This window comes from Danio aesculapii, chromosome 22 (assembly GCF_903798145.1).
Source record: "Danio aesculapii chromosome 22, fDanAes4.1, whole genome shotgun sequence".
In the NCBI taxonomy this organism is placed as follows: domain Eukaryota; kingdom Metazoa; phylum Chordata; class Actinopteri; order Cypriniformes; family Danionidae; genus Danio; species Danio aesculapii.
In genome coordinates, this window is record NC_079456.1 from 19,965,576 (window position 1) to 19,980,847 (window position 15,272).

Sequence of the window (15,272 nt, forward strand, 5' to 3'; positions counted from 1 at the left end):
ATGACCATCATCATCATCTCTCTGCTCCTGCTGGTTTCTCTGGTACCACACCTGACCTTCACAGGTGAGACTGACTATACAAAAGACGATTGACTAAACAACATTTCTTTAGTATGCACTGAATAACAGCATTATCACTATCTCCCTGTCTCTTTTTCTTAGCTCATGTGAGTATAGTGAATGGCAACGAAGCTGAACCTCACTCCAGACCTTATATGGTTTCTATTCAGAGGAACAGCCAGCATATCTGTGGTGGGTTTCTCATTACTGAACAGTTTGTGTTGACTGCTGCACATTGTTTGAAAAAGTAAGACTTTTGCTTCATTTATACTTATGTACTGACTGGTTGCAGGTGTTTTTTTAATGAAATAACTACTTTATCATAGTACTAAAATTGTGTTTCATCAGAGATGAAAAGCTGACAGTTGTGGTTGGTGCACATAATCTGAAAAATAAAACAGAGGGTTCTGTCCACCTCAACGTGACGTCCTACCACAGACATAAGCATTATAAATATACACCTCTCAAGAATGACATCATGCTTTTGAAGGTAAATGTATTATACACAAACTAAAGAAACACTCCCATTTTTCTATGAGCTATTTTAATGTATGCATATTCATTCATTTATTTATTCATTTTCTTTTCGGCTTAATCCCTTTATTAATCCGGGGTTGCCACTGTATGCATATTTCATTCAAATAGTTCACACATTTGTCTAAAGTTTTAGTGAGCACTTCTCCTTTGCAGAGATAATCAATCCACCAAACAGTTGTCACAGGCATATAAAGATTAGACAGGTTGATTATTGCACATGTGTGCCTTAGGCTGGCCACAATAAAAGGTCACTCTAAAATGAACATCTTTAATGTATTGGGGAGCTCAGATGAGAGTTCAGAAAACCAATACTTATGTGGTGTGACCACCATTTGCCTCACACAGTGAAACCTTCTTCGCATAGAGTCGCTCAGGGGTGCGTTTCTCAAACAACTACATATCTCGTGGCTGAACTATCATAGTAAGATGTATCGTCTGAGAAAAGAACGATGTAGTGGGGAGTGTTTCCCAAAACCCGTAGTTTCTCTGTCACAGATCCATAGTTTGAACCATGTTAGTTATAATGTAAAACGTGGACTGCTTCTTTAGAGAAAAACTCCATAATGTTTAGTGCAAATTATTGTTTTACATGCACTCGCATTTAAAAAAAATCCAATATTAGCCTTGGTAAAAACATGCACTCGTTTTCCATATTAATTGAAAAATACAGTTGAAGTCAGAATTATTAGCCCCCCTGAATTATTAGTCACCCTGTTAATTTTTTTCTCCAATTTCTGTTTAACGGAGAGAAGATTTCTTCAACACATTTCTAAACATAATAGTTTTAATAACTTATTTCTAATAACTGACTTATTTTATCTTTGCCATGATGACTTATATTTTTCAAGACACTTCTATACAGCTTAAAGTGACATTTAAAGGCTTAACTAGGTTAATTGAGTTAACTCAACAGGTTAGGGTAATTAGGCAAGTTATTGTATAATGATGGTTTGTTCTGTAGACTATCAAAAAATATATAGCTCAAAGGGGCTAATAATTTTGTCCCAAAAATTAAAAACTGCTTTTATTCTAGCCGAAATAAAACAAATAAGACTTTCTTCAGAAGACAACATATTAACAGACATACTGTGAAAAGTTCTTTGGTCTGTTAAACCTCATTTGGGAAATATAAAAAAAAATAAAAAATTCAAAGGGGGGGTAAATAATTCTGACTTCAACTATATGTAAACGACACATGTAGGCCCTATATATTTTTGGTTATGTTATGTTGTTATTGTTATGGTTTCCTTTACAAATATTATTGAGAATATTCCATATAAAATCACTTAGCTAACACATATTCTAATCTTATATATAAATCATATAAATGGTTAATGGTTGTAGGCCTAATTTACAGTAGGCTATTTATTAATAAATAAATAAAAATCTTACTTAATAATAATAATAATAACAATTTTTTTTTATTATTATTAAGATATTGTTCATTTATTTATTTATTAAGTCTACTTTTACAATTTGACACATTCAAACCACTGCAGATGTGTTCTAACCAACGAGCCCATGTCATATACAGCAGTGGTCCTCAACTACCGGGCCGTGGATCAATTAGTACCGGGCTGCACAAGAAATCATTAATTATTTTTGTTTTATTTATTATCTGATTCTGAACTATTTTAATTTTTTTTTTAAGTCTTTTATTTAGAAAAATGACCATATTCTTATCATTACATCTCGGTCACCTGAGCGCCCAAATTTACCCTACAAACAACAAAATGAATAACAAACAGACATCTTTGGAAAGTTTCTCAAGTCTCAGTGAAGAATTGCCAAGGAATAGATTCGCAACCTATTTGTCAACAAATCAGGTGAATCCACCATGGTTGTGCAAGAAGATCAACTTAGATCGCAAATGACAGCGGCCTTTTAGGGGCCGTCGCATATCGTGTCTTTTCTAGAGTTCGCGCAAATTCATTGTTTCCAATGGAGCTGTGCGGTTTGTGCGGAATTCCGTGAGAATTTTCTAAGTTTGAAGATTTACATGCTTTAACAAAAGAAAATGCACTATTTGGTTCATTTTTGAAAGATGAAACACATGATTAGCAATTAACACAATTATTTTTCTTGAGAAGGTCTTTTTACATAAGAATAGGCTCTTAAGAATTTCTTCAAAATTTAATGTATTTTACAAGGAACTATGTGTTTATTTTCTATCGCTTAAGCAAAAGAAGAAACAGAATGCTGTAATTCTCTGTAATTTAATAGAACACCTTGAACTTTCTGAAAACCCCTAGGTGTTTTTTTTATGTATCTTTTTATTACCTGTTAGTTTATGATGCTTGTCTGTTGTCTGATTCAAGAGGTTTGGATTTTGTACCAGGCCATTTATAGCTGTATTGTTTACTTTGTTCAATGAAGTTAATAATTCCAAAAAACAAAACAAAACAATGAATTCAGCGAGCGACAATTATCTTAGACAAACACAGAACACCCAAACACTGCTGTGCTTTGTAATTTTTTCCCAAAATAAAACTTTTTTTTAATCATTCCAAGTTTAAATGTTAGAATGTTTTAAAAGAATATGGGAATAGGGGATATAACAGGGAAAAGAACACAACTAGGAACTATGCTTCTAACTACAGCTCTAGAGGTACAAGCGTACAAGTTTGCGACGTAGTTTGCGAATGTTCATTGGAATGATGGAATTGGGAAACGCCAAATCAACAACATATGTTTGTAACGACGGAACTTGCAACTTTAGTTAGCTAACGATGGTTTTTCAGAAACGCACCCCTGGTTTTTGATTGTGACCTTTTTGTTTTCAGTTTCTCTTTATTCCTGCATTTGCCTCTAGTTGTTCTGCTACATGCAGGAATTGGTGGAAGGAGCTAAACTGGCGGTGATGTAGAATCAGGTGTTGATCTGCAGAGTTTAGACACATTTTTGTAATAAAAGACACATTCAACAACCTTTCACCTTGATCAGATTGTCTTCACTAAAAGCTGTTTTTAGACTAAAGTTTGGAGTTCTGAATATTACAGATAGTAGTGCCCTCCTATTTGTGAAATGAGAAAGGGAATTTAGATTTGTAAGTTTGTGACCCCTTTAAATATATTAAATGTTTATTTTTTATTACAGCTAGAGAAAAAAGTCAACCTAATCAAAACTGTTGCTTTGATATCAATACCAAAGAAAAAAGATAAAAAAGTGATCAATGCAAACACTGCCTGTAGTGTTGCTGGCTGGGGAACAAAGGAGACTAATGGTCCAACCAGTGATCTTCTACTGGAGGCAAAAGTGAAAATAATGGAAGACAAAAACTGCCAAAAACTATGGAACAAAAATGGTCTAAATTCAGACTTACAATACTCAGTCTCAAAGATGATGTGTACACATGGTCATGGTGGATCCTGCAATGTACGTATAAAAACATGATTCAGAGTTTATGTTAACGCATTCATTTATTTCACAAGTGACCTATTGATCTTTGTTTCTTAACAGGGGGATTCAGGAGGTCCTTTGGTTTGTGAAAACATTGCTGTTGGTGTCACATCCTTTGGGAATCCTGATGCCTGTAATTCAGCTATTCTTCCTAATGTGTATACTAGGATTTCAGCATACCTTGACTGGATTGCGAAAATAATTCGAAAGTTTAAGTATATTAAAATCAAAAAGAAAGAGATGTTTTTACTTTAATTCTCACCTAAACATATGTTCCCAGCAAGCATTTTTTGTTTTTTAAAGATAGATGTTTAATAGATGTCTAAACATAGCCCAAATTTAGCCTTGTTTTTGCCAAGACGTCTAAGAATAGGCCAAAACTAGACTATAGTTATCAGATAAACAGAAAGGAACGATTACATATATAAAAAGTCTATTTGACGACTAGTTTTGAGTTATTCTTAGATGTCTATTATATTTTCACCGACAACCCAAGTTTAGCCTTGCTTTAGCCAAGCTGTCTACGTTTAGATGTCTATTAAACACAAAATCGTTTGCTGGGGTTGCATTTGACCATATTGATCAGTGCCTGATGTCTAAGTACTGAGAACAATTCCAAAGCTTTTTGATTAGTTTGTTTCACCCTTTTTCCTATGCTTCCTTTTGTTGTAGCCAAAAGTTTATTCCCATTTGGTTCATTGATTATGTTCATCTGTGTCTTAAGTTCATCAGATGTCTTGCAAATGTTTGGTATTGTCTTTCGTAAACGTGAAAAGTCTGTTTTGTGCTTTTGATTAAATTGCAGCTTCTGCATTTCTATCAATACATACTGTATTCTCTTCCTTGTCTCACCTCTTGTAACAAACAAATAGCAGGTATTAACTTAATAATCCAATCAGTTATTCAGCTTGTGCCGTGGTTATGCCTCAAAACACTTTTTTGTTTTTGTATTTAAATGCTTGTGTGTTGAAATCTTGTAAGTTTATTAAATATGTCACGCTCTGGACAAGAGTGCTACATCTTTTAGCACTCTTTAAACAAAATGAATGTCTATTGCTCCTGATGATGCATAAAGGCCATATAAAGGAAAATAGTCTGTTAAAACCCTTAAAGTTACTAAATCAAAACTTGCTTTTAGATGACTACTTTATAAATATCCTTCAGATTATCCTTCAGATTGCAATGTGCATATTTGCAGTAGTTACATCGTTTATGCAATGTTGAGTCTAAAATAGTATTTAATAGTCTAAAATAGTTTAATAGTCTAAAAATTGTATTTAATTACAGTGTTTATATGGAATTTATACAATATTTATATATATATATATATATATATATATATATGTGTATTTATATATATAAATATATGTATTAGACTGTTATAAATGTAAATGATAGATAGATAGATAGATAGATAGATAGATAGATAGATAGATAGATAGATAGATAGATAGATAGATAGATAGATAGATAGATAGATAGATAGATAGATAGATAGATAGATAGATAGATAGATAGATAGATAGATAGATAGATAGATAGATAGATAGACTTCAAATTACTTTATGGGTTTACATTATCTTAACAAGCAAAGTGATTCAATATTACATTAAATAACATATTTGACCAGCAGAAATTTTGTGCTCGTATAAACATCATTGCATCGTACAACACAGAGTGGATTACATAGGAACAATTAAAACAACATTAAACATAAGCATAAAACATAAATCAAAGCAAACTACTGTCCATATAGGCTATGATGTGTTGGGGGAATAACAAATTTCTTGCAAAAAGGGCAATAATATGGATTATTTTGTGAATATTCTTGCACAAAAAATTTAAATCAAGAACTTTTAACTTTCAATGGCTTTATATTAAGACCCCCTAGTTTTCATGATTTGTTAATGATTTTTTGTAATAAAAATGAATTTAAATAAAACTTAAAATTGAATCAATAAAAATTGCAGACAATTTAGCAATTTAAATAAAAAATATAATATATATATACCTTATTAGGTAGCCTGTTATGTTAGGTGTGCCCCGGTGTGAGGCATGGCTTAGATTGAAACTGAGCCTTCTGTTATATCAACACAATGTTTATGCACTAATAAAACTGCAATATAGGTAACTTTAGCAGGAAACTATTTGTCATCAAATTTAGACAGTAACCAGTTGCATAAGCAAAAGTGATTCCCTCTAAGCCTGACTTGATTGTTCTCCCTGCACAAATACTTGGTACTATTTATGAGAACGTATAGTGAATGTGTGGTATCAAAGAGAGAATGGTATCGAGAGAAGAGAGTGGTGTTGCAACATAGAGTGGTGTTGTAACTAGAAGAGTGGTGGTAACAGGAAGAGAAGTGAAGGAAGGCCTGACACACAAGGCTATCCGAATTGCTCAAAGACATCAGAACCTTTGCTGCGTGTTCCAGCATGGATTCGGTAATTGGATTCACAGTGCTTTTTCCAAGGCGTCTGAAACCATAGCTTTAAGACTACCACCTCCAAAATCTGCGTGTCCCAGATTCCCAGGAACTCTACGATCAAGGATAAAAACGTCAATTTGTCCTCGACATCAGAACAACCACCTCCAGAAATCAGCAGTTCTGCTTGTTCCAGAGTCTACAGATTTCTTCTTCTCAAAGCCCAAGAGAGCTAAATCTGCTCGTTTCATGCTTCAGGACCTGCAAGAAGATCCAACTTCTTCCAACCACTGCATCAACGGCAGAAACATAAATATACCACTTTGCAACCCTTCAAGAGAGACCTTGGTATAGTGTGTTTCAGTATAAAATATTCTAATTAATTAGATGTTTATAACTGATATTCCAACACAATCTCACGGCAATTCGTTACTTTTTGATTTAGTGGCTAATTCGTACGAATTCGTTCGATCTAATTCGTACAATTTAGTACGATTTGCTCATCCGCCAATGACGGTTGGGTTTAGGGGTGGGGTTAGGTGCCACGCCTCCTTTTTAAAATCGTACAATTTCGTACGACTGAACTCGTAAGAATTCGTACGAATTAGCCACTAAACTGTCAAAACGTAAAATACTTAAGTTTTCTCGTGAGATCAGGCTGGATATTCATTAATAACAAAAACTTCTTCAGTTCTTTGTTATTGTAGAATAAGGTTTACCTTACCTTAACTTAATCACCTTCATGACTCGCCTATGAACTTCATTTATTGCACATTTAGTAATGTTAGTTACCCTTCTTTACTATTTTGTTTATAAATACCCATTTATTACAATTGTATCTTCCTTGTGTTGATAATACAGTCAAAGGCTCTACAAGTCAGACAATATCATTATCCTTCAGATTTGGCCAGATATTAAACTCCTCATTTGTATATTTTAAGTAACGATATTTTATTTACTGTCTAGAGTTATTTATCTGTTATTTCTACATTAATTGGTGCCCTCGTGCGGGGATAAAATATCAATATTAACACCTAAATATTGATGTTAATATTTGAAAAATCCAATTATCACTACATTAATTGGTGCCCTTGTGCGAGGCTAAACTATCCATATTAATATTAATACCAAAATATTAATGTTAATATTTGTTATAAATCCAATTATCACTACACAAATGAAGTTGACTTTGCAGGGAAATTGCCATTTAGTAGAAAAACCATAGATTTGGGTAGGCTCTGGGTCAGATCTCACTGACTAGACAGTTGAACCCCTCAGCTATCTTTCAATAGGATCTGGCCATGCTTCTAAGAAATGTCACGTCATTTTTCAGTTGTGAAACCATTTTATTGAGAAAACAAGTGGGCAACACTGATTACAAGTTTCAGTATGCAAGTTTGTGGGTATGTGTGCGCGTGTTGGGGAGAGATCAAAGGGCAGGCTGTGGTTCATTAAAAATTAAAATGACTTTAAAAATGAAGAGTAATTTAATCTAGTTTGTCATTAATTTGCTTGATCAATGTCTTTGAGGTTTTGCTGCAGATGCCTGTAAAGTAACAAGCTGTTTAGCTTGGCCTTATTGGAATCACATTATGAACTAGTGGCTAATAATAAGCAGCTGTGGGAAATATTCAAGCTTGTGCAAACGTGCTTCATTTTTATCGTTTATCTGAATACAAAAGCGGAAGTATTAACAGGAACAGTATCTTTTCATCACTGCATTGCTCATGCTGCAAGAAATAATATAAAGCTGAATGTCTCCACCTCCACCTGTGTCATTATAAAGAGCGTTTTATCATTGTGAGCTCACTAATTGTCTTCAACATGACCCTCATCATCTTCTCTCTGCTCTTGCTGGTTTCTCTGCTGCCAGACCTGACCCTCACTGGTGAGACTGACTATACAACACACATTTTTCACATTTCTGAATAATATTTAATGTGTTAATTCTCTCTTTCTCAGCTCATGTGGGTATAGTAAATGGCAGTGTAGCAAAACCTCACTCCAGACCTTACATGGTTTCTGTTCAGCTGGATGGTCAACATATCTGTGGTGGATTCCTCATTACTGAAAAGTTTGTCTTGTCTGCTGCACATTGCTGGAACGGGTAAGAGTCTGCTTAGTCTGAATTTGCTACATTAGCGGTATCGTATGATATGAATGAGCATGATGGCTTTCTATTACAACAGAAAAGAAAATCTGACGGTTGTGGTTGGTGCTCACAACTTAACACAAAGTAATGCTTCAAATCGCATGGAAGTGGAGTCCTACATCCAACATACTAGCTATAACTCAAAATTTATTTGGAATGACATCATGCTTTTTAAGGTATCAACCTGTCATTCTAGTATTTTATCATTTTTACCTAATAAATATTACAGTCCCTCCAGGATTTCGCAGGTTTTTTTCTGAATTTTGACGCCTTAAAAAACGGATTTTGCTACAACTTTTAAAAAAAATTGCAGCCATATTAGCCCCCTTATTTTGTGTTGATTTGCTGTAACAATTATACCACAGATAAAAGTCTTTATTTTATATATGTATACGCGTTTTATATATTTTATATATGTCCCAGCTCTTCAGGTACGTTGGGCACAACTCACCCCCGCCTCTCAGGTACATCGCACGCACACGCCTCCACCGCTCTTCAGATACGTCGCGCACCATCACCGCCATCAAGAGTGGTGGAAAAAAACAACATCTGCTATGACAGTAAGCTATTGTAGCGGTAATATTTTAGCATATCAACTCATTTACACTGACATCACGGAATCAGTAACTGGAAGAGCATTCAGACAGGCAATTCCTACAGATTCGAACAGGGCAAAACAAATCACAGAGGCGATTGGTACATTTATAGCTGTGCATATGAGAGATTCAATTCAATTCACCTTTATTTGTATAGCGCTTATACAATGTAGATTGTCAAAGCAGCTTCACATAAAAGGTCACAGTAAATAGGAACAGTGTAGTTCAGTTTGTAGTGTAGTTCAGTTTGTAGAGATCCTAATCGGTAATGGAAATTTCGGGTTTTAAGAAAATGTTAAATGTAATAGAGCTTCGTTACATTATTCCTTCAGAAGCCCATTTCAGTCAGATAATTCCTGTTTCAGATCCACTAAAATGACTGGCGACAGTCAAATCAAGCAGATCTGTGCTGTCTGAAGAAAAGGTGGACACTCATCTTTCTGAAAATAAAAAAATACTTAAAAATTGATTGAAACCAAGTTCCATATTAAAACTAAATTATTCTTTTCTTTTTATTTGTTTTACTACAACAATATTATATTTATTTTTTAATATGCTTCTTTTTGGTTTTGAGTATAAAGAAGGATTTGTTTTATTTGCTGCTAAGCAGAGAAACCCCGGTAGTATAGCTCTATCACTGTTTAAAGTAAAAGAAAAAAAACAACATCATACTTATATAATGTTAGTTTTAATACATAAAAAATTTAAATGAGAGAATCCTCTGGCTTTTTTCTTTTTTTGCTGAAAACATACTGAACTGTGACACCACTGTGTCGTATCGAACCGAACCGTGTTTTTTGTGAACCGTTACACCCCTAATATATATATATATATATATATATATATATATATATATATATATATATATATATATATATATATATATACATATATATATATATATATATATTACTCCTAGACCCAGACACTAGGTTCTGTAACTTAAATTTAAAGGATACTGTATGTTTAGAAAAGATCTATTCATATATAAATTGTGTGTGCACAAAAGCTCAGAGATCAAAATCCACTGAATTATTGCACAAGTAGTCTCTCATGAAGGCCATCCCAGTAAAAAAAATAAATAAATAAAGACTTGTTGTTTTAGAAAAGAAATTTTAAATTATACTTTTTATTTAGGCTAGAATAACATTTCACATTTTATAAAAACTATTTTAAGGTCAATATTATTACCCCCCTTAAGCAATATTTATTTTTTTCAATTGTCTACAGACCAAACATCATTATATGACTTGTCTAATAATCCTAACTTGCCTAATCAACTTAGTTGAGCCTATAAATTTCACTTTAAGCTGAATACAATTATCTTGATGTCTTCTTCTGGTTTAATGCTGAGTTACATACCAGCTTAAAGGTATATACTGCCCCCTACGATCATGATGTGTGTAAATTCATGGCTTAGCAAAGGTTGTTTGCGTCCACATGACCTTTGTTTTGGGTGAATTTGTGTCATGTTTACGTCATAGAAAGCGTCTAGACACCGAATTTGCGGGAAATTCGCAACATTTAAGAAAAAATGCGAGATCTGCAAAAATTTTGCGGAGTTCGCTTGATTTTGAGATAAATTCAGCAATCGCAAAATTGTGAAATACTGGAGGGACTGATATTAACCATTAAAGCATGTTTATTTACAGTGATTGTGTTCTTGACTTACAGCTAAAAGAAAAAGTGACACAAAACAGTTATGTTAGATGGATCTCAATATCAAAGAAAAGACAACATGTCAATGCAGATACTCCTTGTAGTGTTGCTGGTTGGGGATTACTGCTGACTAATGGCTCACTGAGCGACTGTCTAATGGAGGCAAATGTCTATATAACAAATAACACGGAATGTAAAACTAAATGGGGAGAGAACTTCTTAGTGTCGCAGATGATGTGCACACATGGACACGGTGGATCCTGCAGAGTATGTACAAAAGATAATTCAGTGTTTTCTTTGTTTGTGAATTGATAGAGCACTTTAGTTACGTCTTGATCTCTGCTTCTTTACAGTATGATTCAGGAGGTCCTTTGGTTTGTGGAGACACTGCTGTTGGCATCACATCTTTTGGTGACCCTTCTCTCTGTAATGCACCAAAACATCCCAATGTGTATACTAGGATTTCAGTATACCGTCAATGGATTGACAGTGTAATTAAAAAAAAGAAGCGAGATAACATCTCTAATTATTACAGAGCTTTCTAGAATACTTCTGATTGCCTTTAATTGAAGAATTAATAAACTATTATGGTTCAGAACAATGTTTTATGTCTTAACTTTTTTGTTTTGTTGCAAGTAGCCGTGCAATGAATGGGATAAATCAGATGGTTGAGGCAGTTGTTTTCGCAGAGTAAAGCCCTCGACAGTGCTTCTTTGCCAATAAGCCTGTTAGGCTTTATTCTATGATAACAACCACCTGGATGTACTTATCCCTTATATATTGTGTCATTAAAGTATCACATGCTAAACTTATATCCGAGTATCTTCATTGTCATATACAGCAATGGAACAACAATTGAGAGGGGCGGGGGGGGGGGGGGGGTGCAGTGTTTGGGTGTTCTGTGTTTGTATGAGATATTTAATCTACCGAAATGTGTATATCTTACAAAGCACGAATCTGATCGGTCAGTTCCTGTGACGTTGCTCGCAGTGCGCTCGTGGGACTCATTCAACTGGGACCGCCTGGAAGGCGCGAGCATGTCACACTGCTTGCACGCAAGCTGCAAACCTCCTTTGGAAATAACGAACTTACGCGAACTCTAGAAAAGCAATATGCAAACAACCTCTAAAAGGCTGCTGTCATTTGCGATTTCCATCAGTTGATCTTCTTGCAGAGACATGCTGGATTCACCTAATTTATTGACCAATGGGTTGGGGATCTATTTCTTGGCAGTTTGCAGATCCTTCACTGAGCCTTTTCCCCTTTGCAAAAAGAAAACTTACCAAAGACATCTGTTTCTTACTCATTATTGGATTCATACTCATTTCCTACTCATTTTGCTGCTTGTTGGTTAAATTTTGGTGCCCAAGTGACCGAGATGTAACCAAGCGAATATACGGTCATTTTTCGGAATACATTTTCAAAATTAAATAAATTTTCAAATTAAAAGTTTGTTCAGACTCAGATAATAAATAAAACAGTAATAATTAATGATTTCTTGTGCAGCCCGCTACCAATTGATCTATAGACTGGTACCAGTCCGCGGCCCAGTGGTTGAGTACCACTGATACACAATTAACAGAATTATTAGCCCTCCTGAATTATTAGCCCTCCTTATATATTTCTCCCAATTTCTGTTTAACAGAAAGATTTTAGTTAACACATTTCTAAACAATAGTTTTAATAACTCATCTCTATTAACTGATTTATTTTATCTTTGCCATGATGACAGTAAATAATATTTTACTAGATATTTTATTCAAGACACTAGTATTTAGCTTAAAGTGCTTTTGAAGGCTTAACTAGGTTAATTAGGTTAGACAAGTTAGGGTAATAAGGTAAGCCATTGCATAATGATGGTTTGTTCTGTAGACAATCAAAAATACATTTTAGGGGCTAATAATTTTGACCCTAAAATGGATTTCAACGTTAAAAAAAAAATTATTCTAGCTGAAATAAAACAGATTTTCTCCAGAAGAAAAAATATTAATAGAAATACTGGGAAAAATTCCTTGCTCTGTTAAACATCATTTGGGAAATATTTAAAAAAGAAAAGAAAAAAAACTTCAAATGTACATAGTTACTGCCAAAGTTGGAAAAACAAATACTATGGGAGTAAATAGTGGCAAAATCTGTTTGGTCTGAACTCCTTACTGACATCAGTTCAGTATGATACACGTCAGATCAGACTTGTGTTAATTGGTAGACATGGTGTATGCTAGAAAGTAGCAATTAATGATCTAACATTAAGAAAGCCGTATGGGCTGTTCACATACTGCATATTTTACCGACTCAAGTTCATTATTTCAAATGTAGACTAACAATTAGAAAGCGAAAGTGGGACTCCCACACTCTTTCTAGACATGACATTTGAATGGCCCTGTAAACAGGGACTTACAGCAGATCATATTCTTTCTTCTTGGCACGTGGCACTATTCTTATAAATAAACCACACATTTAAAATCAGAACAAGGACATTATTGCCTAAAAAAGTCTCAAGTACATTATGTGGTTCAACACATGGTTCAACACACTGGAGTTTTTATCAAACTGTAGTGAGTTTACATCACTGCTTGGCACTCTCTGCAAGCGGTGTGACACACACCAGGCTGGAACAGTGCTACTAGAATATCTCACAGCTATATCAACCAATCAGATTCCAGAATTGTTGTATAAATAAATATATCACTTACAGTTGAAGTCAGAATTATTACCCCCCCTGTTTATTTTTCCCCCAATTTCTGTTTAACAGAGAGATTTTTTCAACACATTTTTAATCATAATAGTTTTACTAACTCATCTCTAATAACTGATTTATTTTATCTTTGTCATGATGACAGTAAATAATATTTTACTAGATATTTTTTCAAGATACTTCTATACAGCTTAAAGTGACATTTAAAGGCTTAACTAGGTTAATTAGGTTAACTAGGCAGGTTAGGGTAATTAGGCAAGTTATTGTATAACGATGGTTTGTTCTGTAGACTATCAAAAAATATTTATAGCTTAAAGGGGCTAATGATTTTATACCTAAAATGGTTTTTAAAAAATTAAAAACTGCTTTTATTCTAGCCGAAATAAAACAAATAAGAGTTTCTCCAGAAGAAAAAATATTATCAGATATACTGTAAAAATTTCCTTGCTCTGTTAAGCATAAATTGGGAAATATTTACAAAAGAAAAAAAAAAAAAATCAAAGGGGGGCTAATAATTCTGATTTCAACTTTAATTGACAGCCTCCATGTGACATAGTTTATTCTGTTTAAAAACCAATGAAATGAATGTCTTCATTTATAGATTATTGATTCATTGGATAAAATGATTCATACTGTGGGATGCATAAATGCACTGCTGTGACTTTAGAACTATCTTTATTGGCAAAACAGAACAAAACCAGCTAGACAATATAGTTCAAAATGAAGCTGACCTCCTACTTATATCTTGTATCATAGGCTAATGTTTAGACACTTAAAATCAAACACCGGTCAGCGTCTTAAAAATGAAACAGGGTTGCGCTATGAATACATCCCTGACATATTACGTATTTACTACAGTTTAAGAAATCCAGTTGTACTGAATTCCACATTTTCCTTTTGCATTCTGCTTTACCACCCATGTAATTGTATACTACCTGACAAAAGTCTTGTCGCCTATCCAAGTTTTAGGAACAACAAATAAATAACTTGACTTCTAGTTGATCATTTAGTATTAGAAGTGGCTAATATGAAAGGCAAAGGCCTCTAAATTATGCTTATTTTACCAGAATAAAATATGATCATGCCTTGATTTTTAATTATTTAAGTAGGACAGTAAGGTCTGACTTTGCTTAGACAAAAGTCTTGTCACTTAACTGAAATAATGTACAGTATAGAATATAAAGTCATTGTGCAGTGGAAAAAGAATGAATATTGCGTATGACTCCCAGGAGTTTGGAGGACTGCATCCATACATCTCTGCAATGACTCAAATTACTTATTAATAAAGTCATCTGGAATGGCAAAGAAAGCGTTCTTGCAGGACTCCCAGAGTTCATCAAGATTCTTTAGATTCATCTTCAATGCCTCTTCCTTCATCCTACCCCAGACAGGCTCAATAATGTTCATGTCTGGTGATTGGGCTGGCCAATCCTGGAGCACCTTGACCTTCTTTGCTTGCAGGAACTTTGATGTGGAGGCTGAAGTATGAGAAGGAGCGCTGTCCTGCTGAAGAATTTGCCCTCTCCTGTGGTTTGTAATGTAACGGGCAGCACAAATGTCTTGATATCTCAGGCTGTCAATGTTGCAGTCTACTCTGCAGATCTCTCGCACGCCCCCATACTGAATATAACCCTAAACCATGATTTTTCCTTCACCAAACTTGACTGATTTCTATGATATTATTGGGTCTATGAGGCTACTAATAGGTCTTCTGCTCTTATTATTTGCTGCTCTTACAACTGGAATTG

General features: G+C 34.2%; 2 protein-coding genes across 2 annotated transcripts in view; both read left to right on the forward strand.

Moving 5' to 3' along the window:
- si:dkey-78l4.8 (granzyme-like protein 1) lies at positions 1 to 6,776 on the forward strand. Its single transcript, XM_056448575.1, has 6 exons — positions 1 to 64; positions 163 to 307; positions 409 to 550; positions 3,694 to 3,972; positions 4,057 to 4,205; positions 6,335 to 6,776. Exons 1-6 carry the CDS (start codon positions 1 to 3, stop codon positions 6,774 to 6,776), a joined length of 1,221 nt encoding a protein of 406 aa, XP_056304550.1.
- A 1,368-nt stretch (positions 6,777 to 8,144) lies between these two features.
- LOC130216695 (uncharacterized) overlaps positions 8,145 to 15,272 on the forward strand; it is a 29,368-nt gene continuing 22,240 nt past the window's right edge. Inside the window, exons 1-5 of the mRNA XM_056448576.1 lie at positions 8,145 to 8,310; positions 8,385 to 8,529; positions 8,612 to 8,750; positions 10,845 to 11,096; positions 11,183 to 11,371. Of these exons, the coding sequence (XP_056304551.1) occupies positions 8,247 to 8,310; positions 8,385 to 8,529; positions 8,612 to 8,750; positions 10,845 to 11,096; positions 11,183 to 11,371 (789 nt within the window). The 5' untranslated portion in view covers positions 8,145 to 8,246. The remainder of the gene's footprint in view (positions 8,311 to 8,384; positions 8,530 to 8,611; positions 8,751 to 10,844; positions 11,097 to 11,182; positions 11,372 to 15,272) is intronic.

Excerpts from the sequence above, each read along its gene's own strand:
- si:dkey-78l4.8 (XM_056448575.1), top strand. The coding sequence starts at position 1 with ATGACCATCATCATCATCTCTCTGCTCCTGCTGGTTTCTCTGGTACCA. Across the intron at positions 551-3,693 it reads ATGACATCATGCTTTTGAAG|CTAGAGAAAAAAGTCAACCT; the intron begins GTAAATGTATTA and ends TTTTTATTACAG. Across the intron at positions 4,206-6,334 it reads ATTGCGAAAATAATTCGAAA|AAGAGTGGTGGTAACAGGAA; the intron begins GTTTAAGTATAT and ends TGTTGTAACTAG.